We start from the raw sequence: 19,271 nt of genomic DNA on the forward strand, positions 1-19,271 counted from the left end.
TTCACCTGCGGTGGCGGTGCCTTCGCGTCGTCTACTACGATATCATTCATTGTTTCCCAGCAGGTAGAAGTCAAACTGTCCAATGTAAGTCGTAGATGTTGTACTAATCCATACAATACCTGAATAATCACAGAAAGAGACCGTGTAACAAGTTATTTTGTATTATACAGCATTCACTATTGTGAAATCATGGCAATCTGCCTCTCACACTAATAATTACTGTCATTAATTTTTCATAAATTCTTCTGCATTGGGACATCTGCATCCTTTCCTATATTCGTATCTGCTTCCCATTTCAACATAAGAAGGAGATAACACTCGAATATAGTTTTATTTCCTTGATGTAATAACATCGACCTCGACCTTGACCTTGCGCTATTCTAGACACCAGCAGCCTTTGAAATACAGGAAAATACAGACAGTTTCGTGTGCTCAATCGTACATAGCAAAAACTACGAGAAGATTGCGAGAGCTGAGCAAGAAACATTAAAAAAAATCTGAATGGCTTGCACGACCCTTGTCGGAATGTCACATCTTGCAGGTCTAGCTTTCTGCAAGAACTTGATGATTATGCGTTGCTTACAGCTCTAGCTGCTCTATAGCAGTGTGTCTGTATGACTGAATTTACTACACAAGGTCTGTTGAAGTTCAAGCAAAATCCATGGTCACCAGCCAGTGAAAGTTGGTAGAATCTGTTAAAGTTTACAGCTGATTTAACAAAATAAAGAACGAAAATCATTGAAAAGATCATATATATACAAGATAACTCCTTCTGTATATTCACTACATTTTTAGGTAATATCAGAGAGTATGTGTCTAAACTTTTAACACATTCTACCAACTTTCACTGGCTGGTGACCATGGATTTTGTTTGAACTTCAAATGATTATACTTTGTGTAGTAGTGTGCATTCTGTTACTGTTTATATCATTAACTAAGTAAAGGGCCCACATAGTGAAAGTGATGTGTGTGTGTGCTATTTTTATGGTGTCTATCTCAACATGAAACCTAGTGACCAGGCTCACTGATCTTGATAGTTCATTCAATGGTTTTGACTCGGTCTACGGAAAACAGCTGTAACCCTTGTCACATTTTCTTCTGTTACTGCTTGTCGGAGTCAACTGAATGGGGACAGAATGGATGGCCTCTAACCTTTCGCCTCGCTGTCTTCGTAAATAAGCATAGCTTCAACTGTCAATAAATTCCCGTATATATCCTGTCATAGGGTACCTGAGAAGTTCACTCCACGAAGTTTGAGCAGATCGGGTCCGGGAATGGGCACAGAGGAACGTCTTCGATCGTGTAGTCTTATTGTGAACATTCTTAGCAATGGATATTCGAGAGTTCACAGATACGTCATGATATCCTACATTTGCCATTGAGGGCGCCAAACCAACATATCACACATAGCATGCACAGTTCACTGTGTGGCTTTATCATGTTGATCAGTCTACGAAGGTGGTGGTGACCTTGAAATATGAGATATGTTGTATGTGTCTTAAAATACAACGTATGTGTCTTAAAATACAACGCGTGTACAAAATAAAGAGAATGTAACATACCAACCCGATGATCTTCAAACCAGACCAGACGTTGTGTTATATAACAGTATTGATTTCAGAGCAAAATAGTATACATTGTGGTAGCATCAATTGTTCAAAAAAAAACTTTGGAAAAGCATTGTTAGCCGCGACTTTTCACACTTGTTGGTCCTGCTGTTCTATACATGTGTTTGTTCTCCTTTTGATAAAATATCATTGAAAGAATTTTAAAAGCTAGCTATATTGTTCCCTTTTTTTCGTATTATGTAATGACTAAAATTCTCTGTATGGACTTTTGTTGATCTGCATGGTATGTCGCGTCAATTCACATTCCCTTTATTGGATTGAGGGAATGTGGTCAAATAAATTTGCACAAACTTCTGCATCGCTTTTCCAACTTAAGTAGTATAAATTGCTTCGAGAGTTTACTTCCTTCTGCTAAATAACCTTCGGATATTCAGTGTGCAACCAATAAATAATGAAAGTAAGCTCTTACAATGAATATTCAGTGTGCGAGTTACAATTGTGTTTCTTGGCAACCGACCGAAAATTACGACGCGAAATAACTCTTTAGAACCCAAGGTTTATGAAAATACCTTCTTTTTTTCCTGGGTGTCCCCTCTAAAATATATTTCTATATTAAATTATGACGTTTTATTATTGTGACACTTTGCAGTCACATAATTATTTTCATGTTTATACTAGTTTTCTGAGTTCTGAGTGGCTAGACTAGATAATTTAATTAGTAACAATTTTCAAGCCTCTCGACCGCTCTAATACAATTTTACACACAGTGTGTGTATTGTATGCTTTCAATGTTATTTTTTTCCCTCTTATGATGGGTTAATAAACATATCGTATCGTATCGCATCATTCATGTCATATCATATCATATCATATCATATCATATCATATCATATCATATCATCTTTTCATCAACTATTATTTCTGACTGTATAGAAACTTAGTGTCACATTAATTTCCCCTTGTCCCGAAACATGGGAGGGCTTGAATTGACACCCCCCCCCCCATAAAAAAAACTGATAGAATAAGAAAATTTTAAGCAATAAGCTTTAATAGTAACCAACCCCTCCTAAAATGGTGTACCCATCATATCTTTCATTAATCTCTGTTTTTCACATAAATTGTCTGCATTCTATAGAGTTTGCTGTAAAATGATAACACAATAACGACACAGTGAGGAGACGACGTTGCCACACACAATTACAGTAGTTGTTACTGAAAACATCATTTTACATGTGAAAAGTGATCTGCTGAGTATTGGAGGTTATGGAATGGTGAAGAATAACCCATATTCTATGAAGCATAATGGTGAGATGTTTTGACTGATAAAAAAAAGCACTGTCCCTACATACACTTTGCAATTAAAGCTAACATATGTGGTGACAAACACGTTTGGAATCAGGAATCGTAGTAATGTATACTGTGAATTGCTCATCAATTCTAAATTCGTTAGTTAGTGCATTCTCAGTCATGAATGGATCATACATTCAAACCTGTCTCCATGGAGACTGGTTTGAATGGATCATACATTCAAACCTGTCTCCATGGAGACTGATATATAATTAAGGGTAGAATACCAGCATGTTATTGTGTCACTCTAAAAATACAACCTACTATATTACTACATACCTAACACGTGACGAGGTCATACTGTATACAACGCTATCACCATTTCTGAATTAACCATATTGACCTCAGTTATTATATATCACAGTAATTATCATATTATTAAAGTCCGTCACAGTCAAAGCTATAAACAGTTCAGAATTTGCACGTCCTTTACAAACCATACTCTACATCAATTTATTTCCCGTAATATCAAAATGCTGTTATGGGACACTAATGATTTTATGATTTCATTAATTAGACCATGAATAATTAATAATCTAATACTCTTCTGCAATAATTTTTTTTCCGACGGTGCAGCCAAAGGAAATACTAGTGACCAATTAAACAGAAGTTACAAAACCTTGGGTCACACGAGTATTTTCCGACTGGATGAAGAAGAACTTTGGCAATATAATATGATTATACTTGCAAAAGCATCATTTATAATTTATGAAAAATCTAGATGGCGACTTTAAACATTTTGATGTATACTTAAAACACCACAGGACGAATTATATATTGACGTGACTTAACAAGCTTAGGTGTAAATCCCATATTTTTCGTTTGAACGCGTTCAACTTGACTATCCCATGGTATAATGTAAGTTTGAATGAATAGTAGTAAACACGCAGACACTGAAAATAAAAATAATAATTATGTATAATATAAAAATGGATAACGTTCATATACCACTGTTATTTTGAGCTGTGCACACGATGAACTTTGGATCTATCTCTACAGTGTCTAGTATGTAAATAATTTAATAATATATGAACAAATGGTAGCGAGATAGCGTGACGAGTAGGTGATCCTGAAAGCCACATTCACCGATCAATCGTCCTAGTGCTGTGATGATTGTCGCTAAGTGAAATCGTTTTGTCATAAATTGAAAAACATGACATCTGATTTGAGTGATAGGTGACTCAAGGTCACGTTGCACTAATCGAAAATTCACTTCAATGTTCGTTGTTGACAAATGTGTTCGATTTAAATGTTGCAGGAGTACAAATACACTAGAGAAATACTACTGTGACTAAATATTTCAGTTGGTAAGATCTAGAAACGTAGTATGCAACTGAGGACGTATCTGTGCAGACAAGCGGATAGCTTCATTAATGACTTGCGGCGGAGACACGATCCTTTGATGTTCGAGATCTAGAGTAATCACTAATTCATGTCCAAAGCAAATTTTAAACTGTTATAAACCCAAGTTTCATATTATCCGACAGCAGGTAAAGTGAACATTCTGAAGTACGACTTCCGGTTCGTATTCGATTCATACCCTTGTGAAACTAAGGTCTTATATGCTGTACGTAGGACACTGATCGTACAGATTCATGTGTATTTAGAAGTTATACACTTTTCATCAGTAGTAAATAAATATGATTCCTAGCAATGTTTTGGTGGTTGGTGTGTTAGATATTTGAACACACTTACCAGATAAGAATATTATCGTGTAAGAAGGACGGCGTGTATCTGGAATCCTTCGACGAAAAATAAAGCTGCAATCGTCCCACATACGCTAAACGTTCGATGATATGATAATCAACTGATCTAGTACAACCGACATCTGTCACTGTATCTCATCCTAGCGATCGACAGGCTTGTAGGATGGCTGGATACTATTGGAGTATGAGTCCCGTTGCGAGAGATTGATATATAGACAACAAGGTGACGAGGCTATTTCGATATACGGCTGTTTCTTACAAAGATGAAATGCCGTGTACCTTGGGGGAAACACGCAAGTCATGTGCACATGCGCGTTGCAAAGATAAGCATATGCAATATGAGATATCAATCATTATGAAAGCCTATTTATGTTCAGTAAATACGAATAATTACCTATAAGTATTGAGGTTCGACCTTTTGCATTTGAGTTGCTAATAAATAATCATTAATAATATATATCGTTCCCGTGACTTATTTGAAAGTGTATTTTCTGAATCCATCAAAATGTGACGGGTTAAAATGTGACGGGTTAAAATGTAAAGGGTTAAAATGTAAAGGGTTAAAATGTGACGGGTTAAAATATGACGGGTTAAAATGTAAGGGTTAAAATATGACGGGTTAAAATGTGACGGGTTAAAATATGACGGGTTAAAATATGACGGGTTAAAATGTAAGGGTTAAAATATGACGGGTTAAAATGTAAAGGGTTAAAATGTAAAGGGTTAAAATGTGACGGGTTAAAATGTGACGGGTTAAAATGTGACGGGTTAAAATGTAAGGGTTAAAATGTGACGGGTTAAAATGTAAGGGTCAAGTTAAAATGTAAAGGGTTAAAATGTAAAGGGTTAAAATGTAAAGGGTTAAAATGTGAGGGTTAAAATGTGACGGGTTAAAATGTGACGGGTTAAAATGTGATGGGTTAAAATGTAAGGGGTTAAAATGTGAGGGGTTAACGTTATCTTTGGAGTTGACATTGCAATTTATTATGACCAGCCGGCCGTGGGTGTTATATATTATATTATATCTTCTCAGTGACTGTTTGTCCCATTCAAGTGATACTTTTAGTAGAAACATGAGACATTTGTATGTAGTAAAACTCGATATAGACTGATTATGATATCATTTGCAACGTTTTGTAATTTGTCTCCCATTTTCCCATTATCGCGTCATATATATATATATTATTTATTACTCTTCATCACAGGCAAAAATTGAATTACACAATAATGAAAAAATATTAACAATGTAACTAGACAAGACAGAAAAAACATACATATAACAAGAAAGTGGCAATTAGCAAACAATGAAAATGATAACATAGACATTGACATCAACAAGTTTTGTATATATCATATATATATATATATATATATATATATATATATATATATATATATATATATATATATATATATATATATATATATATATATATATATATTTATAATATACCTAGTGATAATGCTTTGCCATGATTCGTGACTGTGAGTTACCAGAATCACATGCTATTTCCCTCGGCCTTTGGCCTCGGGAAATAGCATGTGATTCTGGTAACTCACAGTCCCTCGGGTGTAATAAATGGGTGCTATAGCCCTCATGGCCAGGCAATGTGTTCAATATATAGACACACACACACACACACACACACACATACACACAATACATACATACATACATACATACATACATACATACATACATACATACATACATACATACATACATACATACATACATACATACACGAATCCAAGGAATTAGTCGGTTATTAGTATATATATATTATTCATTCTGCAACGTTCGTCTGCATCACCATGCCAACATATGAACAATTGTTTATTTTGAAATATTTTAGTGCTGTTAACTGTTTAAATAGTACAATTACAGACAAGTAAGCGTCACGCTTTGCTTAATTAAATTATCTACTACAGCAGCGACTTTCTGGATTTATCACAGTGTAATCTTTCACTCCGTATTGTTTAACCGTGAAATAAAATGTTGACAAGGGCAAGGCTAGCACAACTTGTCTCTGTGTTGTGTCGTTGATGGATGTCATAAAAGAAAGCAAGAAAGCTCACAATCAATGTAATGTATACGCGCACGCCAAACGTTTTTCCGGTATAAATATTTATAAGATAATTAATTTCAACTGATTTCCGACCACGTACGATCTAACCTTGTGTTGTACCGTGTTACATCCTGGCACTTTATTTGTATACCATGTACCATTTACGTGAAGGACAATAAGCGAACAAGCAAATCACATATATGATTGTGTAACAAGGCTGTTTTTTCTGTTTTATATGCAACATATCAGATAACAGGAGTAGAAAACCGGAGGGCGCATCTTGTTGTAGATTTGTGAAGAGTTGTAGAGCCCACAAGTATGATGTCCTCTCTTTTTTAACGATTAAAAATTAAAAATTAATAAGAGAAATCATAAAGATGACCTCAATTCTCCGTTGATGCATATGTGTTGTCCTTTCGGTTCAAAGTCATTGTAAATATGATTAATTACTATGTCAGACGTTTATATTCATAACGTTGGGCGTTTTACTTACGACATGCGAGAGGTGTTGTAATGATTACATTTTGATCTTTATATTCAAACGAGTACTAATTGTGTATAATGAATCATTCCCAGCCTATCAATACCCCCTAACTAGTGAATCTCAGTGATGGTAGTCAGGCAGCTGTGAAAATGAACTTCACATAAAGCTATTTCCAATTCCTTTAACCCTATACCTACGAGAAAACAGCAACGCCAACGCTCTCCAAAGATCATCCGAAACAGTTACGATGTCGACGCAGCTGGTTGGCAAAACTATCAGTCATGTACACTTGTATGGTATCATCTTGAACTGAAGGCTACGGTGGCTTGTTAGTGCCATTGGGTGATTCCGACGTTTAAACGTGTGAATTTTTAAGTTCATTGTCAAAGTCCAAACCTGAAAATGTGGAAAATACAAAAATAAAGAAACAAAGTAAAAATGTCGGAAATTCAAAATTGACCTGAATTAATTTCCACCGCGGCTGTTTTACACCATGGCGGAATGTTTTCACCTAATAATGGGGAAGGGGACTCCGTACACCATCATTATTATATCAAGTGTATGGTATTTCGTTTACCAGATAACAAACTATGGGGTGTACGTAGATCAAGTTTTTAGTTAGCGGAAATATCTCCCAAGACTGGTTCAAACTTGATTATTTTATGTGGTATTTCAATGCAACAGAAACCACAAACGTTTTGAAAACCATCATTTTCGTCAACTCTGTAAATATATACAGAGTTGATGAAAATGAAAATTCAGCATCATATTTGTCCAATTAGTGACTGTCCCTGATCTCGTCAGCGGCCATTTTGCTCCTCAATATAGGTGACATCGTATTTCCCAGACTCAGCTGGGGTTATGCCCTCAACGACAAGAGGCTGGATAACGTCATATCACCGGTGCAAGGGCAGTAAGTCATCATCAATACAACAGTGAACGATGTCATTACTAACATGGATAAAGGAGCTGTTTGAAACATGGGGAAAGCAAAATGTGATAGCAATACTTATGGTGGTAGTTGGAGGTGCGTACATCGGAAAAAGAGCAGCAGATCGACAGAAAATTAGACTGGTATTTAAAGACGCAGCGGTCACCAGACGACATGCAGCAGAAGATAAGAAGATAACACTTGCTGAGAAACTACACACAGATGACACGGTAAAAGACCCTCTTCCAAGATACAAGGGTATTTTAGTGGTCTGTAGTATGTGTCTGAAATACTCAAGGATCACAACAATAATTCGATGTTTGAGTGTTAATTGATATAGTATCATCCATTTCCAGTTAGCCTGACAGTACATGCAGTGTACCAAGTGTAGACTTTAGACACCCCCCAAAACAATGTATGGCCATGGATCGATGAAGGATACAGATGCAAACAGAACAGAATATGAATAAATTGAAAGGCAACTGCAACATCATATTTCAATGGGTAAATGTTACCCAGCAAGGTTTACTCTCGTTTCTATTTTTCAGAAAGTTTTATCGTTAAGACAACAAATAATTGGTATGCCAATTGTGGAACTGATTCAGGAAATAAAATCTGGGACGTTTACCGCTGTCCAGGTACTGCATGCCTACCAAGCAAAGGTCAGTAACAGCACTAGTACGTATAAAGCTATAAGGTAAGTCAGAAATGTACATAACGACTGTCAACAAAAGTCAACAAACTTGTGGAAAATTTGTCTTGGACAATATTTTATCAAATACATTTTAAAACATCATGATAAATCATGATGTACAAATGGAATACTCTTATCACCTTGTTATGCGGTGGATTGACCATGAAGTCTTACACTGAATGAAAGAAAGACTATGTTAAACTTTTTGTGGTGTTGTTGTTTTGGGTTTTGTTTGATTGGTGTGATGAATGGTTCATGAACAAAGTCCATTGTAACTATTTAGTGGACCGTAAATTCAGGCCTGCACTCAAAGAAAAAACACAGTCACCGTATACGTCACATACAGCGTGAGAAATATCATATTAAACACTTTAAAGGGTGTACATGCATTAGTAAACTAGTACCATTATATATGAAATACCAAGGGTTATGATGCATTTTACTATATATTACTATATTTAGGCACTGGAATGTACTGACCAATTAAACTGTGTCACTGAACCTATCATGGAAGCTGAGGTGAGTGGTAACGTAGGTCATAACCTATGACCTATGACCTCTTAGTTGTTTGTGGTCTATTGAGTTAAAAGCAATGATGTACAGGTAACAGGCAATACATGACTAAATAGTTATGTTGTGCATGCCCCGTAGTAAAGTATGGGTTACAGGTTTGGCTATAATAACAGCCGCTGAATGATAAAGCACAACTAGTTGGTAAAATCATAGACCCTCGTGGGTGGAGATTAGTAAAATAAGTAGTGATGATTAGTCAAATAAACAATGATGATTAGTAAAATCATGTAATGCAGTTAGGCACACAACTGCATTATTTACACAAAGGTCAATGACGTCATACTGTATTCTATCTATGCATATTTCCTATGAGCATAAAGACTCGAGTACTGTTCACAAATTTAAATAAAGTCTATGTATTGAATACTAATAGAAATGGGCCAAGGAACTAGACGGTCGTGACGTCAAAAGTGGAATTTTGTTTGGTATTCCATTCAGTGTGAAAGAAAGTCTAGCAGTCGAGGTAAGGCAGATACACAATAACATGTAATACATAATGGACGTATTTGTCATTAATATGTCGACGAAAGTGCCAGTTAATTAATTGGTGATTTCACAAGAATTTCATCGAAGACGTATGTTATTGATATGATATGATATGATATGATATGATATGATATATGATGATATATGATATGATATGATATGATATGATATATGATATGATATCATGTCATATCATATCATATCATATCATATCATATCATATCATATCATATCATATCATATCATATCATACGCATGTGATGCGATGCGATGTGATGTGATGTGGTGTGATGTGATGTGATGTGATGTGATGTATGATACTACATGGTATATGATATGATTATATATGATATAGGATGATATGAAATATGATGTGAATGTAATCTCTAGGACAGGATTTATACCATAACATAATACAATACACTATGTCACTAGTATTATTCCCCAATATTTTTCTTCGTTCAGCCAAGGAAGATACGAGTGACCTAAGGGTACTTTGTCTCTTCAAGTCGACGACAAATGACAAACCGCTCTGGTCATGAGTATTTTCCAGTATAGTTGATATAAAAATGTATTGCAGAATGATATCATTATTATACTTGCACAGGTATGAAAATTCGAGAGTAATGTCGACTTTGGGTGGTTTGCATCATATTTGAGCACCACAGAAGAAATGACGTAGATGCACATTGCCATGACGTAGATCGATGAGGGTATATATCCAGTAGATTTTGTTCGACACATTCAACAATTTACTTGCCTGTGGTATAATAAACGATGTCAACGCCATACCTCGCCTTATGTATTCAACGAGATAAGCCGTATTTAAAGATCTTTATAGTTCAAGCCAGCTTTACTGTATTCACATGCAGGGATATGATTGCAACTTTGGTATGGCCAAGTACATTGGTAAAATAGCCGAAGCTGACCATGTGTTGATCAAGATGTTGAAAAGTCAAGGCGCTATACCATTCATGAGAACAAATCTACCACAGACTATGTTCAGGTTAGTGACGTCACCATTAATGTGAACAAAACTACCACAGACTGTGTCCAGGCTAATGACTTACTTGAAACTTGTTCCTCATTCACTGTTCAGTTGGGGTCCTTGCGAGTTAACTACACCCATAGTGTTGGTGTTCTGCTACTCTTCATACATAAATGGAATGTGTCACTTTTATTTTATTGCCACGTACACATTTCCTCTTGCTCAATAATTAAAATTGTTATTTCCTTTGACAGTTTTTCCTGTAGCAATCCCATATATGGAGAAACATTCAATCCCTATGATTGTGAGAGATCTCCAGGTGGTTCGTCTGGAGGAGAAGGTGCTCTGATTGGAATGAATGGATCTCTTCTTGGTTTAGGGTCTGACATTGCAGGAAGTGTTCGTGTTCCAGCTCACTTTTGTGGGATATGTTCATTAAAACCAACTCATAGGAGACTCAGGTATAAAGGGGGTGTGTGAGACATGTCGTGTAACTTACTGTGAACCCCTAAAACATCCGAAGTAACGCTACAGGGAGCTCTGAAGATGGTGTTTTCATATTCTCATGCAAAGTGTGTGTTTATGTTTTACAAGACATTACATGATTCAAATTGAGATAGTGGAAACTTAAATTTTACGATAGAAATGACGAAACCTGAAACAAACGTCGTCTGGCTCAACAAAAATCTTGCCAACAGTGCTACACTTTATCGTCTGGCTCCACAAAAATCTAACGAACACTGCTAGAGTTTATCGAAGGGCTCAACAACAAAAAATCTTGCCAACAGTGCTACACTTTATCGTCTGGTCCACAAAAATCTAACGAACACTGCTAGGGTTTATCATCCGACTCCACAAAAAAACAACAGTGCTACGTTTTCGCGTTGGGCTCAACAAAAATCTTACCAACAGAGATTGTTGTCGGGTAAGACGACACAATGTAGCAATTATATTAAAATTTGAGCAAGATGATAAAATGTAGCAATGTTTGGAAGATTTTTGTGGAGCCAGTTTTTGTGATTTAAATCGTAAAATTTATGTGACAGTTGTGAATGGCTCAGTGAACACTGATATTCATTTAACGTCTATATGATTGTTGATAGTGTTGTGTCATCTGACTATTACATTGTTATATCCTACAGTGGGAAAGGCGAACCAACTGTTGTCCCTGGTCAGAAAGGAGGTAAGTAGTTATATACCTAGCAATATGATGTTGTTTTCTTAGTAGTCAATATAACCTGTGTAGTCAATACTACAGTTGAAAAACACAATAATGTTTAATGTCTTTTGGTTATTCTGTATTAATTTTAATTTTTCAAGTAAAACTTCAAAAAACAATCACAAGAAAAATTTATATACCATGTTAAAGTCTTTATCACTTTGGGGTGTGTGTAGGTAAAGGTAATGGAGAGGTCTATGAAAACATAGGTTGAACAGGTCTCTGTTCATGCATTAACAACATTTCATTTTGGTTATGAAATTGCAACATCATACTGGTGATAGTATTGGCCATATTTACTTATAATTTAGACCAAATTGTAAACCATTTGCACATAATGGTTGATAGCTGTGACAAATAGCAGAGTATATTTAGTTTTTCGAATCATTTTTCACAGTGCCTGGAGTTAATGGTCCAATGGCTCGTGATGTTGATACCCTGGTACTTGCAATGAAGGCTTTACTACAACCTGAAATGTATAATTTAGACTGTGGCATTGTACCTTTGCCTTTTAATGAGGAGGTAAACGAAGTAAACCTATTTGACTTGATTTGAGACCGGAATATATCCATTTTGATTGAAGATAAGTTTTTCAAAACAAGAACAATGAATATATGGTCGAACAATGAATATTCATGAGTGGTATATATGGTTTAACAATTAATATTCATGAGTGATGTTTTTGTACTACCATGATCTATTTCTACACCTTCCCATCATGCAATCGACCAAAGCAAAGATACCCTATAAAGGCACAAAATCATCTTGATGTTTCTCTGAAATGGCAAGTATTCTGGGTGATATAAAATCATGAAATGACTCTCCAGAACACATAATATATAAAAATGCCTTTATTCCCTGGAGAGGTGTTCCCCTTTGTATTGCATTTTGATATATTGTAATCTGCTTGCAAGCGATTTGTTCCTAGCAAGCAAACAAGAGGGACCTTTTACGGTGTATCATTGTACTGCATACAGGCAATATTGTCAATGTCCCATAATTGAGCAGCGTGTCTTTTGATATTGAAAAACAAATAAGGCAGTGTGTATTTCAGATATATTCAGACACGACACCTCTTACCATTGGTTATTATGAGGATGATGGTTACTTTACTCCAGTGCCATCCTGTAGACGTGCCGTTACCATGGCAGTAGAAGCTCTCAGGAAAGCCGGACATAAGGTATATAATCTGCTGAAATCCGAATCATTATTTTTGTAAGTATCATTCACAGTAATGTAAATTATTATTACCATGAATGCAAAGTTTTGAGAGAGAGAGAGAGAGAGAGAGAGAGAGAGAGAGAGAGAGAGAGAGAGAGAGAGAGAGAGAGAGAGGGGGGGGAGAGAGAGAGAGAGAGTGAGAGAGAAATGTATTTTTCGTGAAAATTATATAGAATTGGGTTAATGGTTAAGTTTTGGGTCAAAATTATGCAAATATATACTAAATATGGATATCATCACGTCAGCTGGATACTCTCACTGACATCATGACCACACGTGGCTACATGCCCCTTTCGGGGATTAAACAAACTATGAAAGGTAATGGAATGTGATCCAATCAGCTTTCTGGATGTTTTATCAACAGTTAATACCATTTAAAGTGCCTCTATTGAGCGATAATGGTGATGAAACAGCTGGACGTCATGTATTTCGTCTACTGCATGCAGATGGCAACAGACTTTGGTTTTCACATTTGTAAGTATTTTAATCAAACTGAATTACTATTATTATGTAGAAATGTTCTCGCATACTTATATTGACTTCAGCATTCATTAATTTATCAGTAGTTTGACATTTAGCCTTAACCTGCCGTAGCTATAACTGGAGTGTCATTTTTTTGTCAGACAGCCAACAACACATTGACAGAAAATTGTTAAAATACCAATAATTAGACATTGTATATGTTAATTAGGGGTAAATTGTATCCAGAATTAATGCAACTACAGTTTGAAATCGTGTGCGCTGGTTTTTAGGTGCGGATCTGAAATCAATTTGATTAGATTTGTCGTACCATATGATGTGTACGGCTACACAAATACATTTACCGACTGGTAATACTGTGCAGGCTGTACGATTTTACGAATAGGTAAATTATATGCAACAAAACAGTTTCAGAAAACGTTCAGGTTGCAGCTGGTGACAGTTTAAATCAAGGCTATAAACAATTAAGAACGAGTAAATAACCAGTCCCACTTTGATTTGACCAAATTAAATGGCATGTCCCAACTTTTATCTTTCCCTTTTAAACAAGTACAACGCATTGTGGGAAATAAACTTAATGTTCAGGCCTACATAACTTCAATGAAATGGTTTGAACTAGCATTAGCAATGGAGAAAGTTTATCACAAGGAACACTTGATCTAATGTGGGTTTTTTTTCAAAATACAATCTGTGTTTACAAAGTATATACAAATGTACATAGTTCATTTATTAAAAAGTAATATATATTGTATTTATCAGTAATTTTTTCCATTCCAAGTACATGTGGCTCATATGATTATGAAACGAAATATTTTTCATAGGCAAGGAGAAAAGACAGATAAACATCTTGGAACCCAAATTGCTTGCACTGCCGATCCATCACTGGCACAACGTTTATTGCTACCGTTTAGGGTAAGTTTAAGTACACAGCAATAACTGGAAAAAAGCTTCACACTGTCCGTGTCCGATACGCCATAGAATTACATTCCCTTGTAACTTACTGAGAAGGAATTGAATGTGCAATAACTTCAGTATCTTACGACCAAATATGGAATATCTTTGTCCAAATATGAAATATCGCACAGCAGTTTGCAGGTCGAGGTTCAGTTGATGTAAAGAGTGAACCGTACACGTCTGAGCGCCCCCACACGACATGATGAGAGTTTAAATTCTTATCGCGCGATCGAAAATATTGAGGTTTCCTTGTATGTCTGCCTGTCTGTGATGGTTTTTTTCTCACCTCCACCTATAGGTAGTGAATATTTAATGATTGTACGACTTTTTAGGAGGGACTGTGTCATCAAAATAGTTTGTATACTTAATATGGTAGCTTAAAAGGTATATTTTTCTGTTTAAGTCCTGCAGGATGAAAGGATTTCTTGATGACGTAGTAAATGGAATTAAGACAACACAGGAACTATTCGCTAATTATGCAAAGAAAGATGTAAGTACCAGTGACGTTTACCAGAACATTAACACTTCACATATTTGTTATTATGCATACATGGCATGTTCCACTTGGGATTACATGTTGTTAACATCAAATCAAAAATCTTAAACTTTTTGCTGTCGATTTGTTCTTTGACATTTTAACCCAATTGAAGTTTACACCAAGACGAAGAATCAGGGGTCCTCATACAAATATTTGAAATAACAGTCAAAATGATATACCAATATGAAGACATTTTAGAATCCAATATGGCTGCCTAATCCAATATGGCCGCCGAATACTGCTTAAATCTATTTGGAGAGTAAAACATTGTCGATTTTCTTGAAAACAAGACAATGAAACCCAATTTTCTTTTAGTATTGCAAAATAACCAGGATCAACCTTTCATATGCCAAACGTTGACAAACTTGATTTTCAGGGGAGTTGGTCCCCGGGCGCATAGCAGCTTAAATATTCTGTAATATTTGTTACAGTATATGTTTTGTAAGGTGAGATGAAATCCAAATGATTAATTATTTTCTTTTACATAACCTTAGGTCATAGAAGACAGTTGGTTGAACATGTTTTGATATATTAGGGGATCTGAATAACTATATGCAATACAGGTTTGAAAATATCAGAATTGGACAGAGTGAATACGTGTATAAAAATTAGAATTGTCATTTTGGAACTGTCATTTCAGGACTATGTGGCCAAGTTTGTGAAGACATGGGAGGATGCTAAACTTGATGGTCTTGTTTGTCCAGGATTTGGAATAACAGCTCCCAGTAATGATTTTGCTGCAAAATTAATGTGTATGTATTTACCTAGAGCAATAGCGTTTATGTGTAACTGCAATGCTGTCTCTTGAAGATCATTTTAAGTATAAGAACACCGAAGGAATCATGATATACGATACACACTGAAAATGGATCGAAGAACAATAATTGTTTAAGTAAAGACCAGTTACTTTGTTGAAACTTTCAACTCTCGTAACTTTGTTTATCCTTACCTCACAAGAACAATACCAACTATATCGTTATTCATTTTTAATTACCTGTATTTTAATTGTACTACTATTAAAGTCTTCCTACATACCAAGAACTATTTCAGAGGACTTCAATTTACAATCACAAGATGGCGTCCATTTTGAGACGCCTTTTGTCATTATTAACACACTGTGGAAATTATATTTTAACAGTTCTTGGTGGTACAACTGGACTGTATAATATGATAGATTTTCCAGCTGGTGTTATCAAGGTAACCAATGTAACCAAGGAAGACGAAGACAATCTTGAGAGCCATTTTGTGGTAGAGGATACATATGACCAAATGGCTAAAGAGGTAATCCTCTTCCTGTGTGATACAGTGTAATCTCCAAAATTAATGTATATATATACATCTATTAATATTATTTTCAAAATATCAATTCATGTGGTTAAGGTTATTTTGAATTCAGTATAATTGTTTGTATAATGCCGGGTTTTGTAACTAATATAAACATACTCAAGCAAAACTAAAGTTTGTTTCTGAACAGAAATGTACAGGATCACACAAAAGACTTTTCCCAAATGAACTTTGACATTATGCAAATAAGCCAACATCATGGTGGTCAGAACAGGGGATGGATATGAGCTTAGATAGTGACGTCATGCATCGTATTTGTCAACCGGTTACAGAGACACTGGTTACAGAGACACTTGACCCAGACAGGCGTGTCAGATCGGACGACAGCTGCATCAAAAGCTGTTCACCGATGAAAAGAACTGAAAAACAATCACATTTTCAGACAAGTTGTCCCGAGGCGAATTCTCCAATGCATTACTTGTGTTAAATGACATGAATTTGTTTTTCAGGCCTGTACTGGTTCGGTTGGACTACCAGTTGGTGTACAATGTGTGGCATTGCCATGGAGAGAAGAATTATGTCTCAGACTGATGAAGGAAATAGAAACAGCCGTCAAACAGTATTAGTCTAGTAGTGTCTTTCATATGGATTTGAGTGTCTGTTAAAGATTTGAGCTCAAAATAAGAATTACCCAAATAACACTGTGTCTTGATTGACGAACATTTTTAGTGCTTAATTTGGAATTTATTTCATGCAAGTTAACACTTCAGTGACATCAAACTGGCTTGACAGTGACAGATTTTGTCCATAGAATAATTGTTTGAAAAATGAAACACATGCAGCTCAGTGGCACGTTTAATTTGGTAGGTACTATTACTAAATGTGGGGCGATGTGACCCTAATATTCAAGGTTGCCACTGATTGGAAAATATACATATACTTAATCACTCATTAACAATACAACCAACAGATGTGTTTGATTCCTTTGTTTTCAAACCAATCAGAATGAACCTTGTAAAGTGTTTCACAATATCTGGTAAATATGGTACATTGTATGATAACATCTTTGCTCGGACTCATGACAATGTTGAAAGTCATGATGTGGAAAACAGTCAATGACAACGGTAATCGATAACACAAAATTACACATTTAGAAATTGTATTCACCGATTCAAGCCAATCTTCTGTAAGGTGTAATAAAAATGGATGACTTTAACAAGGTTTGTGTCGTAAGTAAGTAAAAATGTTGAATTTGTAGCACAAGTTGACCATATACATCGCCGAAGTATTGTTTAGCTAATATACGTAGAGTCAGTGATGTCTTTGGGCAGAATTTTTTCCATATTTTGGTAAATTGACCACCAAATCTAGGATGGTTGTCCGTATTTACAAACACCTTCGTCGTTTCGCCGGTAAAAGCAAATGTCTATCCGCCAAATCTCCCTTTCCTACTTTGCTCTTAGAGGCATGTGTTTCTGTCAAGCCAGCTACTCTTTGGTTTTTTAATATTTCATTGTTAAGAAGTCGTGCTACCAGGAAACAGGTTTTTTACCCCCCCCCCCCCCAAGAGGTTAACAACTTGTCTCCTGTTAACCTCTGACCAATCGCAGGTTGAACAGCAGTCTATAAAGTTTCATGTGCCAAATCACATTGAAAAGAGATAAAGCTTCATCCAACGAAACATACGGCTGTGATTTGTAAACCTCAAAGTAGCACCTGGTTTCTATCAATACAATTATCTTTACTAACATCCAATCAAGGTAAGATATAGCATCTTGTTTCTTTCCGTACAAATAATCAATATCCAATCAAAGCTGTCCACGACTTGGAACTGTGTATATATATAACAAGGCATTGCGGGTGTACCGCCATTCCGGAGAATCTTTCACTGTGTTGTACTGGAGTGACTGAAAGACAAGATGAACCGCTGTGGACTGGTTGTTGCCTTGCTGGCTGTCCTGGTTATAGTCCAGGCAAACGATGACAACCTGAGTGGAAAACTGGAGAACCTGCTGACCAAGTTGGCTAACATAACCGCGCATGAGGTAAAGTTTTCGTTAATCTGGTATTTTCATATCCATTTAGAGAAAATGCTATTTAAAACGTTACTGCAACATTTGAGAGGGCGAACCAATGAAAGTCTTGAGTATACTCGTCAGACATATTGCGTGCAGTGGGCCATTTCGTTTCAAAATGTGATACAATGAATTTAAGGCTCAAAATAGCTCGTCATATGGCTATTGATTTACCAATTCCTGGATTGTTCTAGTTGTTGTGTTCTTCGAAACATTGTGTAAAATCTTGGTGCACATTAACGCTACTGCTCGCCCATAACTGTAGACTCGTTTTTCAACTGAAATGTGTACAAAAACCCCACACGCTAAAACTACTTCAAAAGCGAATTGGCTTAACATGTGATAATAGAGTTGCGCATGTACAAGAGGCTTGGTAACAAACGAGTCCTGGACATTCCTCTTATTAGTACCAGAACCTGTCGTATTTATATAAAATTCCTTGCGAGACCTTTAGTATCTAGACATTCGTCTGCATTTTTCTAGGAACACTAGGTACCTTTTTTCATCAATTTGTCACCTTTCTTGTGACAATGGCGTTTTCTTTAGCCAAGTCTCGTGTTGCAGAAATGGCGTGTGGAACACTGGATGTTGTACATGAACCCTTGTATTCTGAAAAGAAAGCGTTTTCCGAGAAAATAGTTGTTTGCATGTTCT

The 19,271-nt window shown here is 35.9% G+C and overlaps 1 protein-coding gene across 1 annotated transcript; it reads left to right on the forward strand.

Annotated features, from left to right (window-relative positions):
* The first annotated feature begins 8,116 nt into the window (after positions 1-8,116).
* LOC144449506 (vitamin D3 hydroxylase-associated protein-like) lies at positions 8,117-17,728 on the forward strand. Its single transcript, XM_078140051.1, has 15 exons — positions 8,117-8,335; positions 8,654-8,767; positions 9,262-9,318; positions 9,746-9,835; positions 10,731-10,864; positions 11,101-11,307; positions 11,989-12,029; positions 12,463-12,587; positions 13,120-13,245; positions 13,651-13,760; positions 14,588-14,678; positions 15,124-15,210; positions 15,899-16,010; positions 16,397-16,539; positions 17,052-17,728. Exons 1-15 carry the CDS (start codon positions 8,117-8,119, stop codon positions 17,166-17,168), a joined length of 1,773 nt encoding a protein of 590 aa, XP_077996177.1. The 3' UTR covers positions 17,169-17,728.
* The last annotated feature ends 1,543 nt before the right edge of the window (positions 17,729-19,271 follow it).

The sequence above is a fragment of the Glandiceps talaboti genome, chromosome 18, assembly GCF_964340395.1.
Source record: "Glandiceps talaboti chromosome 18, keGlaTala1.1, whole genome shotgun sequence".
Classification (NCBI taxonomy): Eukaryota; Metazoa; Hemichordata; class Enteropneusta; family Spengelidae; genus Glandiceps; species Glandiceps talaboti.

What these genes read in the sequence shown, in the direction of transcription:
- LOC144449506 (XM_078140051.1), top strand. Translation starts at nt 8,117, where the DNA reads ATGTCATTACTAACATGGATAAAGGAGCTGTTTGAAACATGGGGAAAG. An exon ending in TGCATGCCTACCAAGCAAAG is followed by an intron (nt 8,768 to 9,261) that starts GTCAGTAACAGC and finishes TACTATATTTAG; the next exon opens with GCACTGGAATGTACTGACCA. An exon ending in AGACTTTGGTTTTCACATTT is followed by an intron (nt 13,761 to 14,587) that starts GTAAGTATTTTA and finishes TATTTTTCATAG; the next exon opens with GCAAGGAGAAAAGACAGATA.